Source organism: Cladophialophora immunda (assembly GCF_000835495.1).
Source record: "Cladophialophora immunda strain CBS 83496 unplaced genomic scaffold supercont1.1, whole genome shotgun sequence".
NCBI lineage: Eukaryota > Fungi > Ascomycota > Eurotiomycetes > Chaetothyriales > Herpotrichiellaceae > Cladophialophora > Cladophialophora immunda.
This window is the reverse complement of record NW_015622541.1, coordinates 664,366-684,127: the sequence shown is the minus strand read 5'-3', so window position 1 is coordinate 684,127 and position 19,762 is coordinate 664,366. Positions and strand designations below refer to the sequence as shown.

The following is a 19,762-nucleotide window of genomic DNA, read 5'->3' as shown; positions in this document are numbered from 1 at the left end:
AGGATCACTCTTCGGTTGAGTAATAGAAAGCAGAGAGCCAGCCCCTGTTTAGGTCACATTCCTAGACCGGCTGAAATACCTCCTACCCTGAAATGGCCGCACAAAAGACCGGGCGTAACACAGGTATGATGCGGAGGTGCGGGAGTCTATCTCCGAACAGTTAATTCTTATATAGAATACTAGCACTTCAACTGAAGATGATCTATAAGCTGCCCATAAAGGTTCAATATCAACAGCAGCGTCGCTCCATTCCACAAGCCGTCTTCGTTCCGCGTTCCTTCTCACCATTTTGACAACAAGATCCGTTATTATGGCGCCAGGATGCGTTGTGATTTATTTCAATCCTACTCAATCAGATGATGAAAGTGTCTTGGCGAGCTGGAGAGAGAAGATTCAAGAAAAGATTCCCGGGTTTCACTTGCGTACAAAGATGGTCGCCACAGACGCCGACGACATCGAGGCCAATTTTTACCGATATGAGAACTTCATTGAGGTGGAAGATGTGACCAAGGTCACTAAAGATCTGGTTAAGGAAATGCGCGAAGAGAGCCCACTGCAACACTCGGATTGGCATGTGTACGAACGAATCTCGAAGGACACACAACATCACCTAGAGGGAGATGAGAGGCCCGCGGGAAGTCAAGTTGTCCAGGTTGGCTCGGCTCCTATACCCGAACACATGGAAGAATACCACACCTGGTACCGGACCGAGCACCTGCCTCGGCTGTCCAAGGTCCAAGGATGGTGTATTGGGACTCGCTGGCAATTCTTGTTTGAGCATGGCGATGGAAAAGCACCCTGGAGGAGAATCCTGGCACAGCAGCAATATGAAAAAGAAAACGGGCTGGGTGGGGACCAGTGGAAGAGCTCGATGCTGTCTGAATGGTCTAAAAAAGTTATTGCCAACGTGGAGATGCCGAGTCACCGTCGCACTTGGGAGATAATGCCGTGAACCAAGCAAAAGAGGAAGACAGGTCTGCGTCCTTGGTCGGAAGACTGATTCGGAGTCCTCTAAATAAAGAGAAAGGCATATGATGCTTTTGTATTTAATGGCTTTCTATAGTGGCAAGAATTTCCAAGTGCGCCGGTGATATGCCTGAGCCAGATTGTCTCTCACTCTCTCCGTCCATGGAGTGTCGATAGAGGCTTGCCAGATGGGACCTCCCAAGCCGTTCTCAACGTCGTATTCGCTGGCCGAGACGAACAGGGCTGCATGTTCTCTCCCGCTCCCGTACCTTGAAGCCAACCTATATCTTCGAGTGCCACGCCAACCGGGAACTTTAGCGAGCATGCCTTGGTGTTCCTGTTCAAACCAATCGAGATAGTCTTGAGTGCTGCCGAGGGTAGGATCCATGCCAACTTGCACGTATTCTGTTCCTATTGGTGGATATTCGTTGTTGTCTATCCCAGGTCTTGAACGCCGGGCAATTTCGTGATAAATGTTCCAATCCGACGAAGAGAACAGCGTCGATGCTTCAGATATAAGTCGTTCGATCGTGGCTTGTGTAAGTGCTTCCGGATCCTCCAGATTGATTAAATACTGGTCTCTATACGGTTTCAAGGAATCGTGCTTGTCGCTGGCGTGAAGTCTGAACACGGAGGTGCAAGTTGGAATGGCCTGCTGAAGATTTTGCACCCACTGTTGAAGCCGCTCCGACTCGACATCAGATTTGACCTCAACACACAGAACGATGCTGGCGCGACCCATCGCAAGAATGCTGAAAAACACTGTGCTCGGTAAACCCGGCAGTCCACTCATCAAGAATTTCCAGAATCAAATTCGTTTTTAAGTTGTGTAATAAGCAATCCTTCGGGGTTCCGGTGGCAAACTACGAGTCCATGGAAAGTTGTAACCTCCGACGGCGTCACGGAGATGTCATGTCCGCTCAGGTCAGGCCGTTCTTTTTACCAGCAACCACCAATTGAGCTGGCCAGGGCATAGTCTCACTCTTGCAGCGCATAACATTTCGTCGCTTCAATCGCCCACAAATCTGTTGCATTTTCCTACGTAGAGGTCGGCTCAATACGACCCAAAATGTCGGTTCCGAAATCCCTTCCAACCTTTGAGGACATCGAAAAGAACAGTCCGCCGTACTCAGCATGGGGAGTTTGGGAGAACCCTCAGTTGGGGGCTCTCAACTACCTGTCAGATAGTGTTGTTCTAAAAGCTGTAAAGGAGGAGATTCAGACTGGCAGCAGAGTCGGATTGAAGTAAGCCACACAGACCAGACTAGGACGACTTTTGATGAGCATCTACCTACTTATCGCGCAAGCATCACAGTTTACCTCTTGACTTTGTCGACCCCCCTCTGCTTAATCGCCGAGGTTTTGAGCGCCAGATCATTAACAAGGCACCCCGGGTTATAAATGACGACGTTGTCGGTGCCAGGCCTTGACCCTAAACCGCATCAGCTGCTAACCCTTCATGCAGATAACTTTTAACACACAAGGGAGTAGCCAGTGGGATAGCTTCCGCCACTTTGCCTACCAAGATGAGGCTAAGTTTTACAACAAGTGAGTGGAATGACAAGGTAGATCTCTGCCCGAGTCCAAAGAGACTAAAGCAACCTCCAGTGTGACTCAAAGCGACATACATGATGATCCCAACAGTGGAGTAAATGGCATGGAAGCGTGGTCGGCCTCGGGAGTTGCGGGGAGGGGTGTCTTGATCGATTACTACGCCTGGGCTGAAAAAAAGGGTATTCACTATGATCCCTTGGGCACTCATGCCATCAGATTGAGTGAAGTCAAAGAAATTATCGAGGATTCCAACATCGAGCTCCGCCCGGGCGATATTTTTATTCTTCGGACCGGTTCGTATGACTACGCTGCTGGCTCGTCGGAGCCAGAAGACGTCTGTTATCGATTTGTGCGGCCAATAAACTGATATTGCTTGGTGTAGGGTTCGTTGAAGCATATTCCACGCTGGACAAGAGTGCCAGAGAGAAGTACAGCTCAAGCCACACTTTTCCCGGCTTAGAGCAATCTCGTGAGGTGGTTAAATGGTTGTGGGAGCAACAATTTGCCGCCGTTGCCGCAGATTGTCCTGCATTCGAATGTGTTCGTACGTTGAAACTGAACCCCATTTTGCGACCTGAGGAACAGCCGAAAGGCAGATGCTAACCAATGCCATGTACTAAACAGCCAGCGCGGATCCAGGGTTCGGATCGTTGCATCCTATCCTCCTTTCAGGATGGGGGACGACAATTGGAGAGCTGTTTGATTTGCGAGGTCTTTCAAAGGAATGTGAAAAACAGGGTCGATACTCCTTTTTCCTAGCTTCTTCCCCCTTGGTATATACGGGTGTCGTAGCATCGCCACCTAACATCATGGCAATCCTGTAAGGTCGCAAATTGAACCATTCAGACAGCGTTGCTAGGAAGCGCTTCATCGATCTCATGGGGCTCGATTAGGCACCCTTGGGCCTTTTCGGGATTCCTAGCGCTAAATTAACCTCCATACAAAAAAGGGGCAAACCTCAGTTCTGAGGAGTTCTCCTAGGCATACAGTTGACATATTCGAGCAGGGTAGGAGTAGACGTGAGCTTCACCACCAGCCGTATATATCTTTACCAACAATCCATGGTCAGGCGCTGATGGGACGTTGACGCGAACTCGGGTCTGGTCGGTATCAGAGTAAGCATTAAGATCTCTGCAAGAACGATCCAGATGGGATGAGGTTGGAATTACATATCGACCTACCGGTACATCGCTTCCAAAGTGTTTCTGGCACTGCCTTGCCTAACATAGTTGAGAAAAGTTGCTTGGGTGAAAAATAGTGTGAACACAATGGAGTGATTCTGAATAGAGATAAGAACCGCCTAGATAAGTTTTGTGGAACAAGGTGTGTTAACTCGTCCTTCTATGATGTAGCCTGGTGCTTTCGTCGTTTCCAGCCGCCAAGGGACTCCGTAACTTGAGGGAGATTTGACCCCAAGGAACAATCCCGAGACACGGAGTGTTTCCGGTTGGCTATAGAGCAAGTATGCGGAGAATGACTGCAGGTTTAATTAAATGGTGATTTGATGACAATAGATCCGGAGACGTCACTCGGAAGGGCGTCCGGAATCAGGCGCCACCAACATCAACAAGGACTCCAGTAACATCGTGCCCGTGCAAGTCTACACCTATCAATCAATACACGATTCTCCCAGCTGCCCATAACACCCTCCAAACTCTTCTGTAGCCCGCTTATTAAAAGAGTGGGTATATCAGAATCATTTGACCATCCTCTTATTAAACTAATCAGATCTATCTCTCAATGATGCTTCCTCAGCAGCGCAGGACGTGTCTAGCCTTTGGCATCGTCCTGGAAGCTCAACAAGTACGAGGTACTAGTACAAGGTATGTTTTCTCAGGAGGGTCACCAAGACTATCCTGCCGCGCGAGACCATGCATGCTACTTTTAGGCGTGTGGCGCCTAGAGCATACCTAGGTTTTAGTTAAACAGTGCCTAACTTATAGGCTTGCTCCGGGCATCAAGTCCCTAGGTGTAAATCACGTCAAAAGTCACGTGTACGCTAAAAGTACTAGTGAACGTCGTAGAGCCCCAGCCCCGGGATACCCTAACCCTTCTAGGCGTGTGGGGAGGTGTTGCGGGGGTGCTGACGCTCCCTCCTCCTCGGCATCTTATGCACGAGAATATGTAACATACCAAAGTAGGGATCGAGCTTATCTACACTCACCATCATACTATTCTCGCTCTCAATCACGACCACTTTCATAATTATGGGCGACGACAGTTACAGAGGCTCAGGGCTCAGAAAACCAAAAAGGACCAAGATTGCTGCTGCATGTGAATCTTGTCGCCAACGCAAAACCCGGTGTGATGGGCTACGTCCAGGTCTGCCGGTGATGCTGGTGCCTTATGCCCACTGTCTGACAGTGTATCAGCATGTGGACCTTGCCAAAGGCGCGGCCTGGCTGAAACAGAATGCACATACATGGAGAAAGGTCGCGATATTGCTCAAAGGTGTGCGAATGCAATATGTTCTTCTGCAAACGTAGCTAAACACTTTCTCAGCCAGTCTTATATTCAGCAGCTCGAAAGGAAGATTTTTGAGCTAGAACAACGACGAGGTCACCCAAGACCGAATTCGACAACGATTACTGCTGCAACATCGGCAACTGCTGCCGTCGCTACCGCCACCGCCACCGCCACTGCCACCACACCAATCCTTTCGATCCATCCTATTCTTGGCACAGTCACAGCCTCACTCACTAATGATGATTTAGATGACCCTACCGCTGTTGACGCAAGCAGCTCCGAACACGATCTTTCCAATCAGCCATCGGTTGTCAGAAGCGATGATCTCTTCCGCCCATCGGGAGGCCTATCATCCGATTCCTTCGCATCGGATCACGCCCTGCCAGGAAGAGATCAATTACCAAGTGCATCTGTCAAGAATATGCACAGGAATATCCCAGGGGCTGCTGAGGAAACTGAGTTCCTTCAATGGTCTAAATCCGTCCAGCGTGCGCCGTCAATGGGTTTCTTGCGACAAGTCCGTGACCTCTCCGAGACTGATTCGCAACTTCCATACAGTGATTCAGTTAAGCTCAATTCTACCGGACTTCCACAACCGGCTGGAAAAGTTCAGAAAGACGATCCAGGTTATATTCTTCCTGTTCGAGCTGTTGCCGACGACTTAATGAGACTCTACTGGGCGGAAATTCACCCCATATTCCCGTTCGTTCACAGGCCATCTTTCAAGAGACAGTACAACTCACTGTGGACGGGTGAAGGAATACCTCCAACAAGGTTGTTCCATTGCAATTTGAACGTCATTTTTGCCCTTTCTTGCCAAATGAACCTGGCCTTGTCCGCCGAAGCACGTGCAAGCTCAGCCGCTTCATATTACGAGCGTGGTCAACGACTCCTGTGCTTTGATGTTACTGAACTGGGAACATTTGAGACGGTTCAAAGCTTGCTTTTGGTGGCACAATACTTCCAGAGCATCAATAACCAGTCGAGGTGCTGGGCGATTCTAGGAACGGCCGTACGCACTGCTCAATCTTTGGGTCTTCGACGGGAATTCTCCATGTCATTCATGACCCAGTGCGAGAAAGAGATGTTTCGACGAGTATGGCATGGCTGCATTCTTCTAGAACGGTAAGGAGTCCGCTGAAATTTAAAGACGTGCTACTTACATGTGCAGGATTGTCGCGCATACATTGTCCTTTCCTGCAACAATCTCTGAATTTCCGGCTCAATCAATTCCACTACCTTCAGCCGTCGACGACGAGTACCTGTCCACGGATGTCGACGTAGAGAACAGACAGCCATCAGACCAGCCATCGGAGCTTGAGTTTTTCATCCAAACAATGAAGCTCCACGGTATACTCACAGAAGTAACGTCACAATTCTATGCGACGACAGATCCTAGCGACACAACCAAGACGACTAGATCCTCCTCTTCTCTGAAAGAACCTCATTATCGGTTTGTTGTTGATATCGAGGAGAAGCTGAACTTTTTCTGGAGTTCTCTTCCCAGATTCCTCGATTCAGCAAAACGTGACCCGGACCGGTCCGACAAGGAGGCCCGAGGTGTTTTCCTGCACCAGTCTCGTGTGCTTCAAAATCGGTATATTTGCAGCATCCAGGACGTCTGTTCGACTCTGACTTTGTGTAGATTTTTGTTCACCCGTATCCTCCTCTTTAGGCCGTTTCTTGCACAATTGACTTCCAAACAAAATTATCATCCCACGTCGAAACTATTGTCAGATGAACTCTCTGTAAAACAGTCAATCCTTGTTCGATCTGCAATCATATGTATTAAGTCTGCTCAAGAACTAATCTCTCAGCTGAATGAGGATTTCGGGAGAAACGCCAGGCGCGTACCGCTGGCTGCTAATTCCCCATGTTACGCTGACGTGTGTACAGTGTTCTTCCAGCCTACTGGTACAATGTGATCTGTATGGTCCTGTGATGCAGCTGACACGGATGTAAAACTGACTAGGGTGTAGTTGTCTACACGGCGGCGACTACAATTCTGGCGGCTCGAGTATATCCGATACCTCTCGTCAACTTTGGCCAGACAGACCTCGACCGGACTTGGCAGCAAGCGATACATATTCTTGACAGGTATGAAAGGCTAAACATATCGAGGGACCCGGCACAAAAGTGTCTGGCAGCGCTTACGCTTCTGAACGACAAGACGGCGGCTTTTCGCGGACATTTAGCACGACAGGAATCTCAACAACCGGCTGCCACGCAACCAATGTCAACGGCAGATACAGTCGCATCCGCTGGGCTGCAGTATTCGGCCGAGATGGTCACTTTCGAGGATCCTACACTGCTAGGATTCCCTATTGACATGGATTGGGATTGGTTGAATACTAGTCTCTTTGGTTTAGATGTCCAGACTGCCTTCCCTTGACATTTTCCGACGTGTCCACTTGCTCAACCGATCCAAGAACCGAGTGCTATTCAGATCCACACATCTATCGGGATGTTTGGCCTACCCTGCGCCTTTTTTGGAGCTCTAAAATCTACCGCCTCCGGCCAGAGCAAGTTGGGGTCAAAGACTGGTTGTGGTAAACTTTCTCGCGGCACAGTCGAAGTGTAGCTACAGCTCACTCCCATACCTGCGACTTCTTCACAAAAAAGGGACATCAACCCCCAGCGCCAAGCCTGACTACTTCATTCATGAAATATGTTCACCTCTTGAGCAATAGCGATCAACGCCCAGTCATTGTCAGGCAGGCACTGACGAACAGGGTAGCAATCCTACAGCTAGCTACAAGGCGTTATCGAAAATATTTACTGTTATTTTTCTGTTAATGTAGACACTGATCGTATTTTATACCCGCCCCTTCGATATTAACAAATTTTGAAGAATGCACCTACTGCGTTATAGCCAGTGAAATGGTATAACACTTATAGGCTAGATTCATAGCCACCGCTCGAGTCATGGTCCAGAACGTACCCTTGTATGTTGAGCGGCAAGGTACGCCAACCATGCCCGCAATCACAAGGTTCGAGGCCGTGCCAGGTACCAAGTACCCAGTCACGGTCGCTGGTCGGAAGGGAGTCCTGCTTCTTCAGCTAAAGGGCAGCATATCTTACTTCCAGAAACCTTCAACCTTCATTAGAGGTTAAATATGTTTTCCAGCAGCTTTGTAGATCAGGACGGCATTTTATGATCCAGAGACAATGCCAGCGTTGTTGATAATTCTACAGATCGAAGTCACGAGTAGGGTGTCTCGCGCAAATCGGCCCGATATCGTCAAAGCTTGAAATCATCGCAGACGAAAGTGCGCTACGCCCGGATTATTTCCAGGGCAATGGCATGTCCAACGCTGTACGAGGGGCCTCTGACTGTTCCAACTGGGATTGCGAGGCGAAAGCCGGTCATGCTCCTTGAGCCGGAACTCTTGATCACATTGTCTAACTTGGCTTATATGATCCGGAAGCAAAAAGCATTGGGTCTGGAGCAAATTGTTGAGGCCAAGCCTACAGTACTCCGGTCATACGGATTCAATGCCGAAAGAACGATTCGCATTCTGTTCTTGTGGAGAAAACGCATTCCGGGAAACTGGCCTGGTGGACGGAATGCTTCCCGAGGTTCATTGTCAGCCTCAAATCAGTTTGTTGAGAAGTGAAAACTCTCAAGTACGGAATGGGTGAGTCGAGTTCGGCCTGGTCTGCAAGCATCCTCATGCTCTCGCCTCTTCAGTGACCATGGTTTTATTGTCAGATTTGTTGAAAGACGCCGTCGAGATCTCTCATCAGCCTCTTGCTAGTGGCTTACTGTTTGGCGAAAGTCCTCGATATCATGATCGTGATGGCAGACTTTACATTTCGGACATGATTGGTCAGAAAATATACTGCGTTGACGCGAAGAACGGACAAAAAGAGATCGTCCTCGAGGTCGAATCTCAACCTAATGGGATAGGTTTCCACCCAGACGGAACGCTCGTGTATTCATCGATGTTCGACGCGAAGTTATACAAGTTTGACCTTCGAACGAGACAGAGCACATTGTATGCGGACCTCTCGGAGTTCATGACTGGCTACTGCGGCGACATGGTCATCGACAGACACGGCCGCGTGTATATCGACGACACAGGAGCCCGGGTGCTGCATGGAGAAGAGGCCGCTCTTGGCCGTCTCCTTGTAGTGGAAACTGATGGAAATGTCAGAGTTGCAGCAGATGGCCTCCATTTTCCGAACGGTTGCGCCATCGACAGCACTGAGAGGATCTTCTACCTTTCCGAATCGTTCGGTCATCGCCTGATTACATTTGAAATCGACACAGAAGGGCGACTCAGTAATGGAACCACGGTGTGGGATATGAATCAACTCACTGACGCCCCTGGCGTCAATGCCATTGATGGGTTGTGCATAGATGCTGAGGACGGGCTTTGGCTCAGCTTGATAGATCACCACGTCTATGCACGCCGAGACAAGCAGGGCGTGTTTACGCATTACATTAAGGCCGACGGGGAGCCTATCGCCTGTGCCCTTGGCGGCGATGACGGCAAGACCCTATTCATGGCCACTAACACGTGGGACAAAGGGTCTATTTTCGAGGCGATGATGAACAAAGCCACCCGAGGGGCCATAACTACAGCCAGGGTGGAAGTTGGGAAAGGCAAAGGACTTCCTTAGTTGGCTTGTAGATGAAAGAGTCTTCTATTCCTGAGAGACATGCCGCTGGGAGTGCATTCAGATTCAATTATTCGCTATTTCTGCTTCTTATTCTTCCTCCAACGAGCATTGAGCCACTATTTTCGTCCATCCATATAGAAGAGTGTTTTGCATCTCGGTCGGCAAAGTCGTACATGGCCCAAGGCGAGTTCGGTCCTGTTGAGGCGGGACAGACAACAGGTGGGTGATACGAGGCGACCTTGTGGGCGCAGGCAGGGGCCGGAAAAAGAGGTGTTACTCCGAAGGACGAAGATGGCAGCCTTTCCTTGCACGAGGTCATGTCACGTAACTGTTCAGTATGCTTCCGCACACCAAACACGACTAAGCACAATCAACTATTCCTTATAGTGCGGGTCCTACGCCGCAGCTCTATGTCGTAGTCAACTTCGATCACAATCATACCCATACGTTCGGCTCTGTGATCATTTCGCTCCAATACATCAGCTCACTTTGTATCGGTCGTTGCCCAAGACATCTCCTCTCCTATACTACCCACTTGCCAAGAAACCATCTTCCCTCCTGACATCACTGCGTGGAGCGATTCATAACATTTGTCTCTTTTCGGCCTCGGTCGTCGCAGAACGCCCTGTGCCTCGTGAACAAGGTAACAGCAATATGGATGTGATAAAGAAAATTGACACGCAGGTAATTTTGTCTCAAGATATTTCGCATAAATTGCAAGGCAAATGAAGGAGTAACTGTCGGCCGCCCTATTCGGTCTATCGGTGCCTCAGGTAGGGGTCGATCAAGGGAGAGAGAAAAGTATGTCATTTCAGGTATTGAGGGATGTGTCTCCTGTACTGGCCTGAAACTCTGTCATGGTGTCATTCCCGTCATTCCTGTACAGCCACAAAGACTTTCTAGACGCTGGCCAACAGTAATGGATAGCGCATTCAGCGTCTGCGGTAATCACTGTCGTACTGAAACAACCATCTTGTAGAGGCTGTAAACTCTCATTACCCGCTCCATCGTGGTCATTTGCGCCTTGCGACGCAGATGACAACAGTGAATAACGAATGATTAAAAGCTTGCTGCACAAAAATACCAGAAATCCACGTCCACTTTCCTTTCGTCAGTGCCAGGGTCTCACTCCTGGAGTCTAGGGAATAATTTGAGCGCGTTCTCTCGGTTTACCTCTCGGGCAAGCTTTGGATTTTGAAATGGCCAGGCATCAAATCGGTCAACGTGATAAGTGACAATGTTGTCGTCGGCATAAGGGACGTCGCTGCCGAATAAAAGGTGGCCAGGCTTCACAAATTGCTCTAGAATGGACAAGGGAGCCTGGCCACCACAAAGTGCAACGTCGTAGTAGAAGCTGCGAGCGGCATCAATGAATTCGTCATGCTCTTCTTGAGTTTTGGGCAGACCACTGGCAGGCCGTTGAATCATATAAGGTAGAGCACCACCTCCGTGGGCCAGGATGATTTTGCACTTGCTGTAGATGCGGACAGTTTTGTTGATGATCATGTCCAAAGCGCTGACGGTTGTTTCCAATGGGTACTGCATGACCGATTGGGGAAGTCCACTGACGAGCCCAGTCGAAATTGGATGAGTTGGATGAACAAAGACCACAGCCTCCCGTTCATTTAGCTCAGCCCAAATGTCCTTGAAATCTGGATGGCCAAGGTAGTGGTGGTCGGTGCTATACCGAGTGTACAAAACAACACCATCTGCCTTCAACACGTCAAGAGAGTATTTGACCTCCTCGAGTGCATCCTCTTTGTCCAGAAGGTTGGGCAACACTGCAAAGAACCCGTACTTTTTAGGTTGCTCATCACGCAGCTTGGCAGCATATTCGTTCACCTTCCTCGCTACCTCCGCACGTTCCCGGCGGCTTGGTATCACGCAGACACCAGGAGCTGTGATTGACAAAATGGAAGTTGTTATGCCAAATTTTGCGTTGGATTTGCCATCCAGCTCAAGGGTCCACTTCGGCGTTGGCCACCCAGAAGGGTCACCACCGTTGGCATCCATGGCTGTGATTTTCCATTAACACAGAGGTCATGAGCCAGCAACTTCGAACTAACCTTCGCGCCAGAAATCGGGAATAAAGTGATGATGCACGTCGATTCGATTGACCGCCATTGTAGCCTTGCTCAATGTCAAATTCTTGCCGTAGATGCTATGCGCGAGGTGCGGACGAGGGAGTCCTCAGGTCAAGATCTTTACGAAGCCGAAACTGGTTTTATACAGCGTCTGTCTTAGGTATCTCCCCGTGGGCAAGCAGAGTATCTAGAGACGTGGGATCCCGTAGGGCCTGGAAGCGCATCACCCAAAGGTTTTTCGACCATCGACGGCCTCGTGAAGCGGATGCTGATCCGCGACGGCAAGAACTACACTTCCGCGATTCAAGGAATGGCTTCCAGCATCAATCTGCTGGGTGGACTTTTGGTCTGGCTGGAAACCGGATCCAACGAACTATCACCGCCGAAGTGCCTCGGAGCAGCATCCGAAGTCAGGCTGGCGGGCCCTGATTCCGTCCTTGGCCGAACCTGTGGCAAGACCTACAACATAAGTCCACTGAAGCAATTATCCAGTATCTTCACATGGAATGGGATTCTCATGAAAAGTATTCTTACGAACATGACATTATCCCGACTCCAAGGTCGGGTTGCCATTGTGACGGGCGCATCTTCAGGCTTGGGTCGAAACATTGCCTTAACGTTTGCTGCCAACGGTGCTCACGTCGTGTGCGCAGACTTGAGACCAGAGGGCCGACTGGCACCAAAAGATGAAAAGCCGACACATGAAGTGATTAATGCGAACGGTGGCAAAAGCATCTTCGTCATCACGGATGTAGCTGATTCGACAAGTGTGCAAGCATTGATTCAGTCAAGCGTGGATACTTTTGGCAGATTGGACATGTAAAGATCAAAACCCCCAGGTTTCAATTAAATGCAAGTCTAACGTCTCCAGTATGGTCAACAATGCCGGTATCGCTGACGAGGCATACGACCCGGTCCCCATCTATCAAGCGACGGAGGAGAGATTCGATCGGACATTTCAGGTCAATGCTCGGGGTGTCTTTCTTGGAAGCAAATTTGCCGGCATTCAGATGATGAAACAATCACAAATTCAACACAGAGATAGGGGCTGGATCTTGAACATTGCTTCTGCTCTAGCCGTAACAGGGCTGACGGGAACACCTTGCTACGCTGCCTCCAAAGGGGCAGTTCTCAGCATGACAAGAGCAATCGCCATGGATTTCGCACCGCATCTCATTCACTGCAACTGTATCATGCCTGGTTGTGAGTAATTTCTGCTCCAAGACGGAGCACAAAACTTCTGAAATTGACATGTGCCTCTAGTCATGGATACCAAGATGATAGCTGGGATGGTGGGGGATCCCAACCTCCGTGAACGACTCAAGAACGCTCACCCTTTTGGACGCTTGGGACAGCCCAATGACGTTGCGAATACAGCGCTGTTCCTCTGCAGTGATGATGCCAAAGGCGTTAATGCTGTCGGTATTTTGGTAGATGGAGGCTCAACAAGTCAGTTTAGATTTTAGCATGATGCCAGCTTCAAGCACGTGTCCAGTCCACAGTGAAATCCTCCTCAAAGTGTACTTTGGCTGAGCATACTGACGAATCGCGTACGCATCGAAGATCTCAAAAACACGGCACACCTGCATGGTAATGCCTTTCTCAACATATTAGAATTCTATAGCTTTTCTTATAGTACACGGCTAAGTTTCCTGATAAAGTAGCTACGGAATTCTAACACCCTCTAGTAGTAGAGTAGAGTAGAATAAGTTACAAGATGAGTTACTATATAGATGTAAGGATTGAAGTTTCTAGATAGTAGCAGTAGGAGTACTAAGCTTAAGTGAATAAGGGGCGAGGGGGATACAGCTAAGTTGGTAGTGACCACGTGTACGGGAGAGTGATGTAATGTGCAAACTAAAAGACCCCCCCCCCCTCAGGTAGCTCCTCGGGGTCACAGCTACACTTCAAGAAGCCACAGATCGCCTACCCCTCTCATCCAGAGACCTACGTATTTACTGCCTTTAGTTGTGTGTTCAATTGCTGGCAAGCTACAAATACTCTTGTGGGCACTGATTCCCCCAGGATAAATCCAAGAGACCATCTCGCTCGCCTCAGCACTTGAGATGTCGCAACGACCGCCGGTTATTCCCACGAATTTCGTTGACTCCGCGGAGGCAATTTCGAAACTCATTGACCGGTTGTCATCTAGTCGACCGTCGCTATATGTCGACCTTGAGGGGGCCAATCTCTCTCGTGAAGGGACTGTTTCTATTCTCACACTTATGGTAGGCAGTGGGCCTCAGAAAAATATTTACCTAATCGACATTCAAACGTTAGGCCATTGTGCCTTTACCACGCCGGGAAAGAGCGGCAAGACTCTGAAAGATATTCTCGAGTCCACAGATATCCCCAAAGTCTTCTTCGACGTCCGCAACGACTCTGATGCTCTTCACTACCATTTCAACATAGCGTTGCAGGGAGTCAAGGATGTCCAACTCATGGAGAATGCATCAAGGCGCTATGGATCGAAGAGGCTTTTGAATGGCCTGGCCAGGTGCATTGAAATTGACGCTGTCGGTGACTCTCTAACCAAGACAAAATGGAAATCCACCAAGACCACGGGTGACCGTCTATTCAATCCTACGATGGGAGGCTCATACGAAGTGTTCAATGCACGTCCCTTGGCGGAAGATATCAAAGCGTATTGTGTTGGAGATGTACAATATCTACCACACCTGGAAGACCTATACTGGGGCAAACTTACAACTGCATGGAGAGAAAAGGTAGCAGATGCAACGATTCGACGGGTATTGGAGTCGCAGATGGGAAATTACCAGCCATTCGGTAAGGACAGAGCATTAGGCCCGTGGCAGGACGATCAAACTAGTGTTAGGAAAGTGTGGGATCAGGACGCTATGGAGAGTTTCTTCGATGACTTTGAGGGTGGATGTGAGGGTGACTTTGAGGACGACTATTTCGGCGATTGGCTTGATGATGGTGAAGACAACGATTTTGAGGATTGGACAAGAGCGCCGTGGCAGGGACCTCCCTCCTGAGCAACAAGATCTCTTAAAGCGGAAGAACAGGTCAAGTAGGCAGGCAGCACTATATGTCTAATGAGTTCGACTACAAGCATGTTACCAAAACAAAAAAGGAATATAAGTGGGATTCTGCGTTCTGCTGCATGCTTTTCGAGTCAAGACAAAGATCCAGTAACGGGCGACCTTCAGTCTCATCATGACCTTTGATACGGCCATCTCTGCTCTCTCAGCGTGGCTTTCCTCGAGCTCGTCATCGTCATCACGCTCGTGGTCGCCGCGCTCGTCTCGTTGCAGGATCTTCGTCTTCAAAGGGAATTTTTACCTCCAAATCCTGAGCGGCATTGATCGGCACTGCGGGTGGAGGGATCAGGAAACTCGTAAGGCAGCCGGAGCCCTGGGTTAGCTGGACGCATATAATAATAAGTGGGCTTTTGGATTGAGTCAAATGTGTTATTATTATCCAGGTGAACACGTATCTGTTTTCGTCCACCCGTATCGCGGAAATGCGGACTACCTCACCCTGAAGTGAGAAAGAATTCTACTTTGCTTGACACGCTCGGAGTGCTCTCGATATCAGCATGTATATATATCGATTCCCGAGTCAAATCTGTAAAATTCACACACAAACGAGAAAAGAGGCTTCCAAAGTGGTGGCCATTGGGTTCAGGTGTTGGAATCCCGGAGTCTCACAATCTGTGGAAATGCGGGAGGCTTCAAGGAAGATGTAGTTTAGGAAAAGACGCGCTTTCCTAGGACTTTCCATTAACCAGTCAGTAGAGTAGACGGTACATGATTCTCCTTTTCACCCTCCTTCCCTTCCCCAGAGTATATGCTTACGAGACCAGTGTATATCCCCCCATCTATCTTCTCGGTTTCTTGAACAAACGGCACCCATCCGACATGGGAACGAGTCCACAACTCCACCGTCGGCTTCGCCTTGGCAACATCCAAGTTGTCAATACAACCTGCTCTTATCATCGCCACTCCAGGAAACCCTGTAGAAATCCGATAGAGTGTGCTGCCACAGTTTGAGCAGAAATAATTGATAATGGTATTTCCGCTGTCGGCGATCTTCGAGTACGGCTTCAGCTCCCCTTTTGTGATTTTAAGGGCATCAATCATGACCATGAGATTGACTGCCCCGAAAAGGGAGCCTGTGATTTTTCGTTCGTCAAGACACGAACATATCGACTGGAGGCATATTTAGCTAGCATTTCAAACGTTTGGAGGACGAGATATCAGCTTACCCTTGAAATAGTCTCGTCGGGGAAAGAAATATGGACAGAACCGCAAAGGCAGCTTGACTCGGGCATAATGATAACGGCTAACAGAAATATTGAATTGAGGTGTGAAAGTACGGAAGTAGGGCAACAAGATCACACTCTCTCTTTGGATAGGATCATATTTTGCCAGCAACAAAATCCCGTTTTCACGGATCATCCCAGCATGGCAAAGTAAACTTTGTTGAACCCTGTAGAGTCAGACAGCAGGATTCGGCTCGATAAAGTCAGCAGACCGAGAGGAATGGGGTGGTATTCTAGGCCTCCGGGAATCATGGGTTGTCGAACCTCTGCCCCGAGTGAGAATCAACGCCATAACGTGAAGCGAAAGCGGGTGAACACCGCATTCTCGCCCCGGCCGTCGGATAGGATCTTGATCCAAGTCCGCGTTGTCCGAACCTTGGATCCACGGACGCAGTACTATGCCGCCGGACACTGCGACATTTCAGGTAAAGCCCCATTTCGCCGAGGAACTTTGGCATCAAGGACACCTGCATCCACATTCAGTTAGCTTCCGCTCACATCCCATGCCAACCACACCATCCCTGTTGCACCGTATATGCTGCTGCATATGCGGTGGCGCAGCTGATGCATTGAGTTTTGCTTACGTCTTTCAACCGTTTGATTGGCCACACCCATATACTCTTTCCCCCAATCTGCGGACATCTTCTCCGCGCCAAGCTGAAGACCCTTGCGACAGAAAAGCTTTCTGAAATGGCCCTTCATAGTCAGGTGCTGGTGGGGGCGATTGTATTCATCCCGTTTTACAACTGGTCCAGGCCTTCGCAGGCGGCCAGTTCTCGCAACGTATCAGAATAAGGTTACGAAACCAGCCAACGTATAATTCTCGTACATTTGGAAATCTGTACGATACCGCTTTGCTTGCAAATTGATTGAGAATGCCTTTCTGCAACGGTAAGAGCGTTTCACTCCCTAATGCATGCTACAAAGATGTAGCCTTCTTGTTCGAAATCTCCCACATTTGCTCTCTTGTAGAGAGTTGATCTGAAAGGGTTGATCTGTTTTAACCCTCGACATCACAATCACGATGGATGATGAAGCTCAAAGTTGGTCTGAAACAAGGGATGGATTCTTCGGCAGAATAGTCTATGGGTAGGCAATTTGTGCTGGGATTCCCGGGGAGAGAGATGGGGGAATATTTCGTGGACGACAGTAGAGGGGTAAACAAAATTGCCAGCAAGAGTTTCTGATGTCCTAGGTTGATAGCTATTCTCCATCTTTCTGAACAACAACCTCTTTGGGGAGAAGGGGAAATCAACAGAAAGTCTTACACCTTGGGAATGACCCAACAGAGAAAGTATTGAATAATTTATTTCTCCAGTGTCAGGACAGACTGACTTGCCCAAAATGTCTGGTAGTGAGGCGTCGCCTCTATGCGACTTTCCAATCCATATTGCTTTTATATCGAGATGTGCCCCGGCCCTCCTATTCGAACAACACTGCGAATGCGAAAAAACGATCTTGGAAGTAGTCTACTAGCAACAATAAGCTAAACGCTATTTTACTTTTAGCAATTCTGGCATAATAAATTCTGTCTCCACTGAGGACGCGCACTTGTATATTCAGGACCCATAAGTGGCAATGTATCGAGGCCGACCTCTGAATTTCGTGTTGTGAAGCGTCAGAATTCTTTTCTTTGTACGTATTCGCCTCGAGAATCCTGGCGTTGGGAGGGCCTGAATGAATACTTTTGTTGGATGCGGAGAACTATAGTCACATTACGGTCTCGTTTGGGTTGTGGCGGCTTGGAAGAGGATGCGATCCTGCTGGACTTCCTCAACCATATGTAGATGTTAATAGAAATTCCTGAAAACGAGGAGGATAGCGGAAATCGGGGTTACCTTTCTCGTCCATAATCTGAGTTCGATATAGGCGGCATCCACCGACAAGGCCTATGCCCAACACGTGAGTCGTTCGTTGGGCGAGAAGCTTCCAAGATCCTGTTCGAATCAGCATCCGCTGAAACACCCCGCTTGGCAGAGAAGGGACGCAGACTAGCCGTCAGTTGCACTTAAAAATGATAGCCCCTTGTGTCGCTCGTGCTTATTCGTATCGCATCGACAGTCCATCGTAGGGTCGAAATTTCCTCTGCTGGATGAGTCCGTGAAGATTTGAAGTTGCAAGGCACAGCAAAAAATTGGGCAGATGGGTATTTTCTAGGAGGCCCAGATTCGCGTCGGCTTTCATTGTACTATATATGACTAAGAAGGCAGCAGGTATTTCTCACTATATCGTGTCCGGTTTGTAGAACTCATCCGAAACAGGTGGAGACGTGGTCAAGAAAGGTTACTGAAGCTCTCCGGGCTCGAATATCTACTGCGAAGAAATCAGAATATTCCGTAAACGGATTAGACTTTCTAAACTTCAGCTGTATATGCTCTGTTTTGAGAGCGAGCAAGTGCTACATAGATAATTGCTTTGCCTGGGGCCACCAGGGTACCCGAGGAGACCTTTTCCTTACGCCTCCCTCCAGTTCCTTCTCCCAACGAACAGTCAAACCCCCGATACTCTCACAATCGGGGCACTTCTACTCTACCATGGGCTCTGCACGAAGACCCATACTTTACACCTCGTCCTTTCCGTCCTCAAGATTCCCAAAGAAATTCGCGTGCGACAGAGACAACATAATCTTCATGAGCTTCAAGCTCGAAGCCATATCCCAACGGAAACTCATTCAGGAGCGAATGCGCGTGGATCCAAGGTTGGACAGGATCCTAGCGTACGAATCTGTCTTCCAACGTATTTTGACCACGGCATCCGAGCTCGAATACGACAACACAGCGTACTGCTGCTGCATCGTCCGCAGAACAGAGCCAGAAAAAGGGTAGGGCGTGATGAGATGATTCGCTTAAGGTATCACTGGGAATACTACTTGCCTTGAAGTTCGGAAATATCGAGAGAGGCATGGTCCGTTTGGCGGCGTTCTCTACAGCGGGGATCTGGCGACCGCGTAAAGCATATTCCACGGAAAATACTGCAAAATCAAAATTTTTACCGAAGGCCATATACGCCAAGAGTGTATGGTCCGAGTACTGGCGTGGAAAGTATTTGTCTTTCAGTCCACCTCGTATTTGCACGTGGCTGAGCTCGGTGCCCCTTTCCCGTCAGGTCGTAGGTCCCAGCTCCGTCCGAGCTCCGGCCACAATGCTGTAAACGATGTGGAGGGTGTTCGCTGGCATTGCAGCCTGTAATCAAATTCAAGTCCAGTGTAAGTGAAATCTGACGAGGTTCGGGTTATTGCTTTGTCACACGTGTACAGCAGCGATCTCCCCTCCACGCGAGTCTCTCCGAGGAATATGGTTACCTCTATATTGAGAGATTGTGTACCCCTGAGACTCTAGTTCCCTCTGGTTGTAGTTGACGGATCCCATGATCGATAGGAGTGGCCATATAGTAGATCCAGTCCAGATTTCATAAAATGTTTCCGAAATCATACCCATCATCTGCTAAGCAGTAAGGGATCGAAAAGCTTAGACGATGCACCGACACTTTGGCCAAGTCCAAGGCCTAAGGATCCAACCAGCTAAATCCCTCCGTTGTCTTGAGTATGCACTTTAACATATATTGCACAACACACTCTCCTCCAGGCATTAGACTAGCAATACAACGACGTCAAACACCGTTGATCGATCTTCCTCCGTTCGTTGATTGCGCTTCCACAATGGTGACCATGTCCGGTTCACTCAGCTGTCCACCAGAACCTCCCTCCGCCGGCATCGTAGGCGAACCAATCGCCGGAACCCTCACCTTTCAAAACATCATGGCCATCAGCGGCTGGGTC

At 49.0% G+C, this 19,762-nt stretch overlaps 5 protein-coding genes across 5 annotated transcripts; 4 read left to right on the top strand and 1 right to left on the bottom strand.

Annotated features, from left to right (window-relative positions):
- Nucleotides 1-1,057: 1,057 nt before the first annotated feature.
- PV07_00200 (uncharacterized protein) lies at nt 1,058-1,708 on the bottom strand (the record flags this gene model as incomplete). The annotated part of the gene is made up of 1 exon (XM_016386631.1): nt 1,058-1,708. The coding sequence occupies one exon, from the start codon at nt 1,706-1,708 to the stop codon at nt 1,058-1,060; it is 651 nt and encodes a 216-aa protein (XP_016253559.1).
- Nucleotides 1,709-2,035: 327 nt separating this feature from the next.
- On the top strand, nt 2,036-2,887 carry PV07_00199 (uncharacterized protein; the record flags this gene model as incomplete). The annotated part of the gene is made up of 4 exons (XM_016386630.1): nt 2,036-2,211; nt 2,282-2,378; nt 2,432-2,514; nt 2,536-2,887. The coding sequence occupies 4 exons, from the start codon at nt 2,036-2,038 to the stop codon at nt 2,885-2,887; spliced, it is 708 nt and encodes a 235-aa protein (XP_016253558.1).
- Nucleotides 2,888-4,942: 2,055 nt separating this feature from the next.
- On the top strand, nt 4,943-7,378 carry PV07_00198 (uncharacterized protein; the record flags this gene model as incomplete). The annotated part of the gene is made up of 5 exons (XM_016386629.1): nt 4,943-6,111; nt 6,158-6,583; nt 6,632-6,861; nt 6,894-6,914; nt 6,966-7,378. 5 exons carry the CDS (start codon nt 4,943-4,945, stop codon nt 7,376-7,378), a joined length of 2,259 nt encoding a protein of 752 aa, XP_016253557.1.
- A 4,583-nt stretch (nt 7,379-11,961) lies between these two features.
- Nucleotides 11,962-14,695, top strand: PV07_00197 (uncharacterized protein; the record flags this gene model as incomplete). The annotated part of the gene is made up of 4 exons (XM_016386628.1): nt 11,962-12,515; nt 12,568-12,899; nt 12,960-13,118; nt 13,929-14,695. 4 exons carry the CDS (start codon nt 11,962-11,964, stop codon nt 14,693-14,695), a joined length of 1,812 nt encoding a protein of 603 aa, XP_016253556.1.
- A 3,823-nt stretch (nt 14,696-18,518) lies between these two features.
- PV07_00196 (uncharacterized protein) lies at nt 18,519-18,809 on the top strand (the record flags this gene model as incomplete). Its single annotated transcript, XM_016386627.1, has 1 exon — nt 18,519-18,809. One exon carries the CDS (start codon nt 18,519-18,521, stop codon nt 18,807-18,809), a length of 291 nt encoding a protein of 96 aa, XP_016253555.1.
- Between the last annotated feature and the right edge of the window lie 953 nt (nt 18,810-19,762).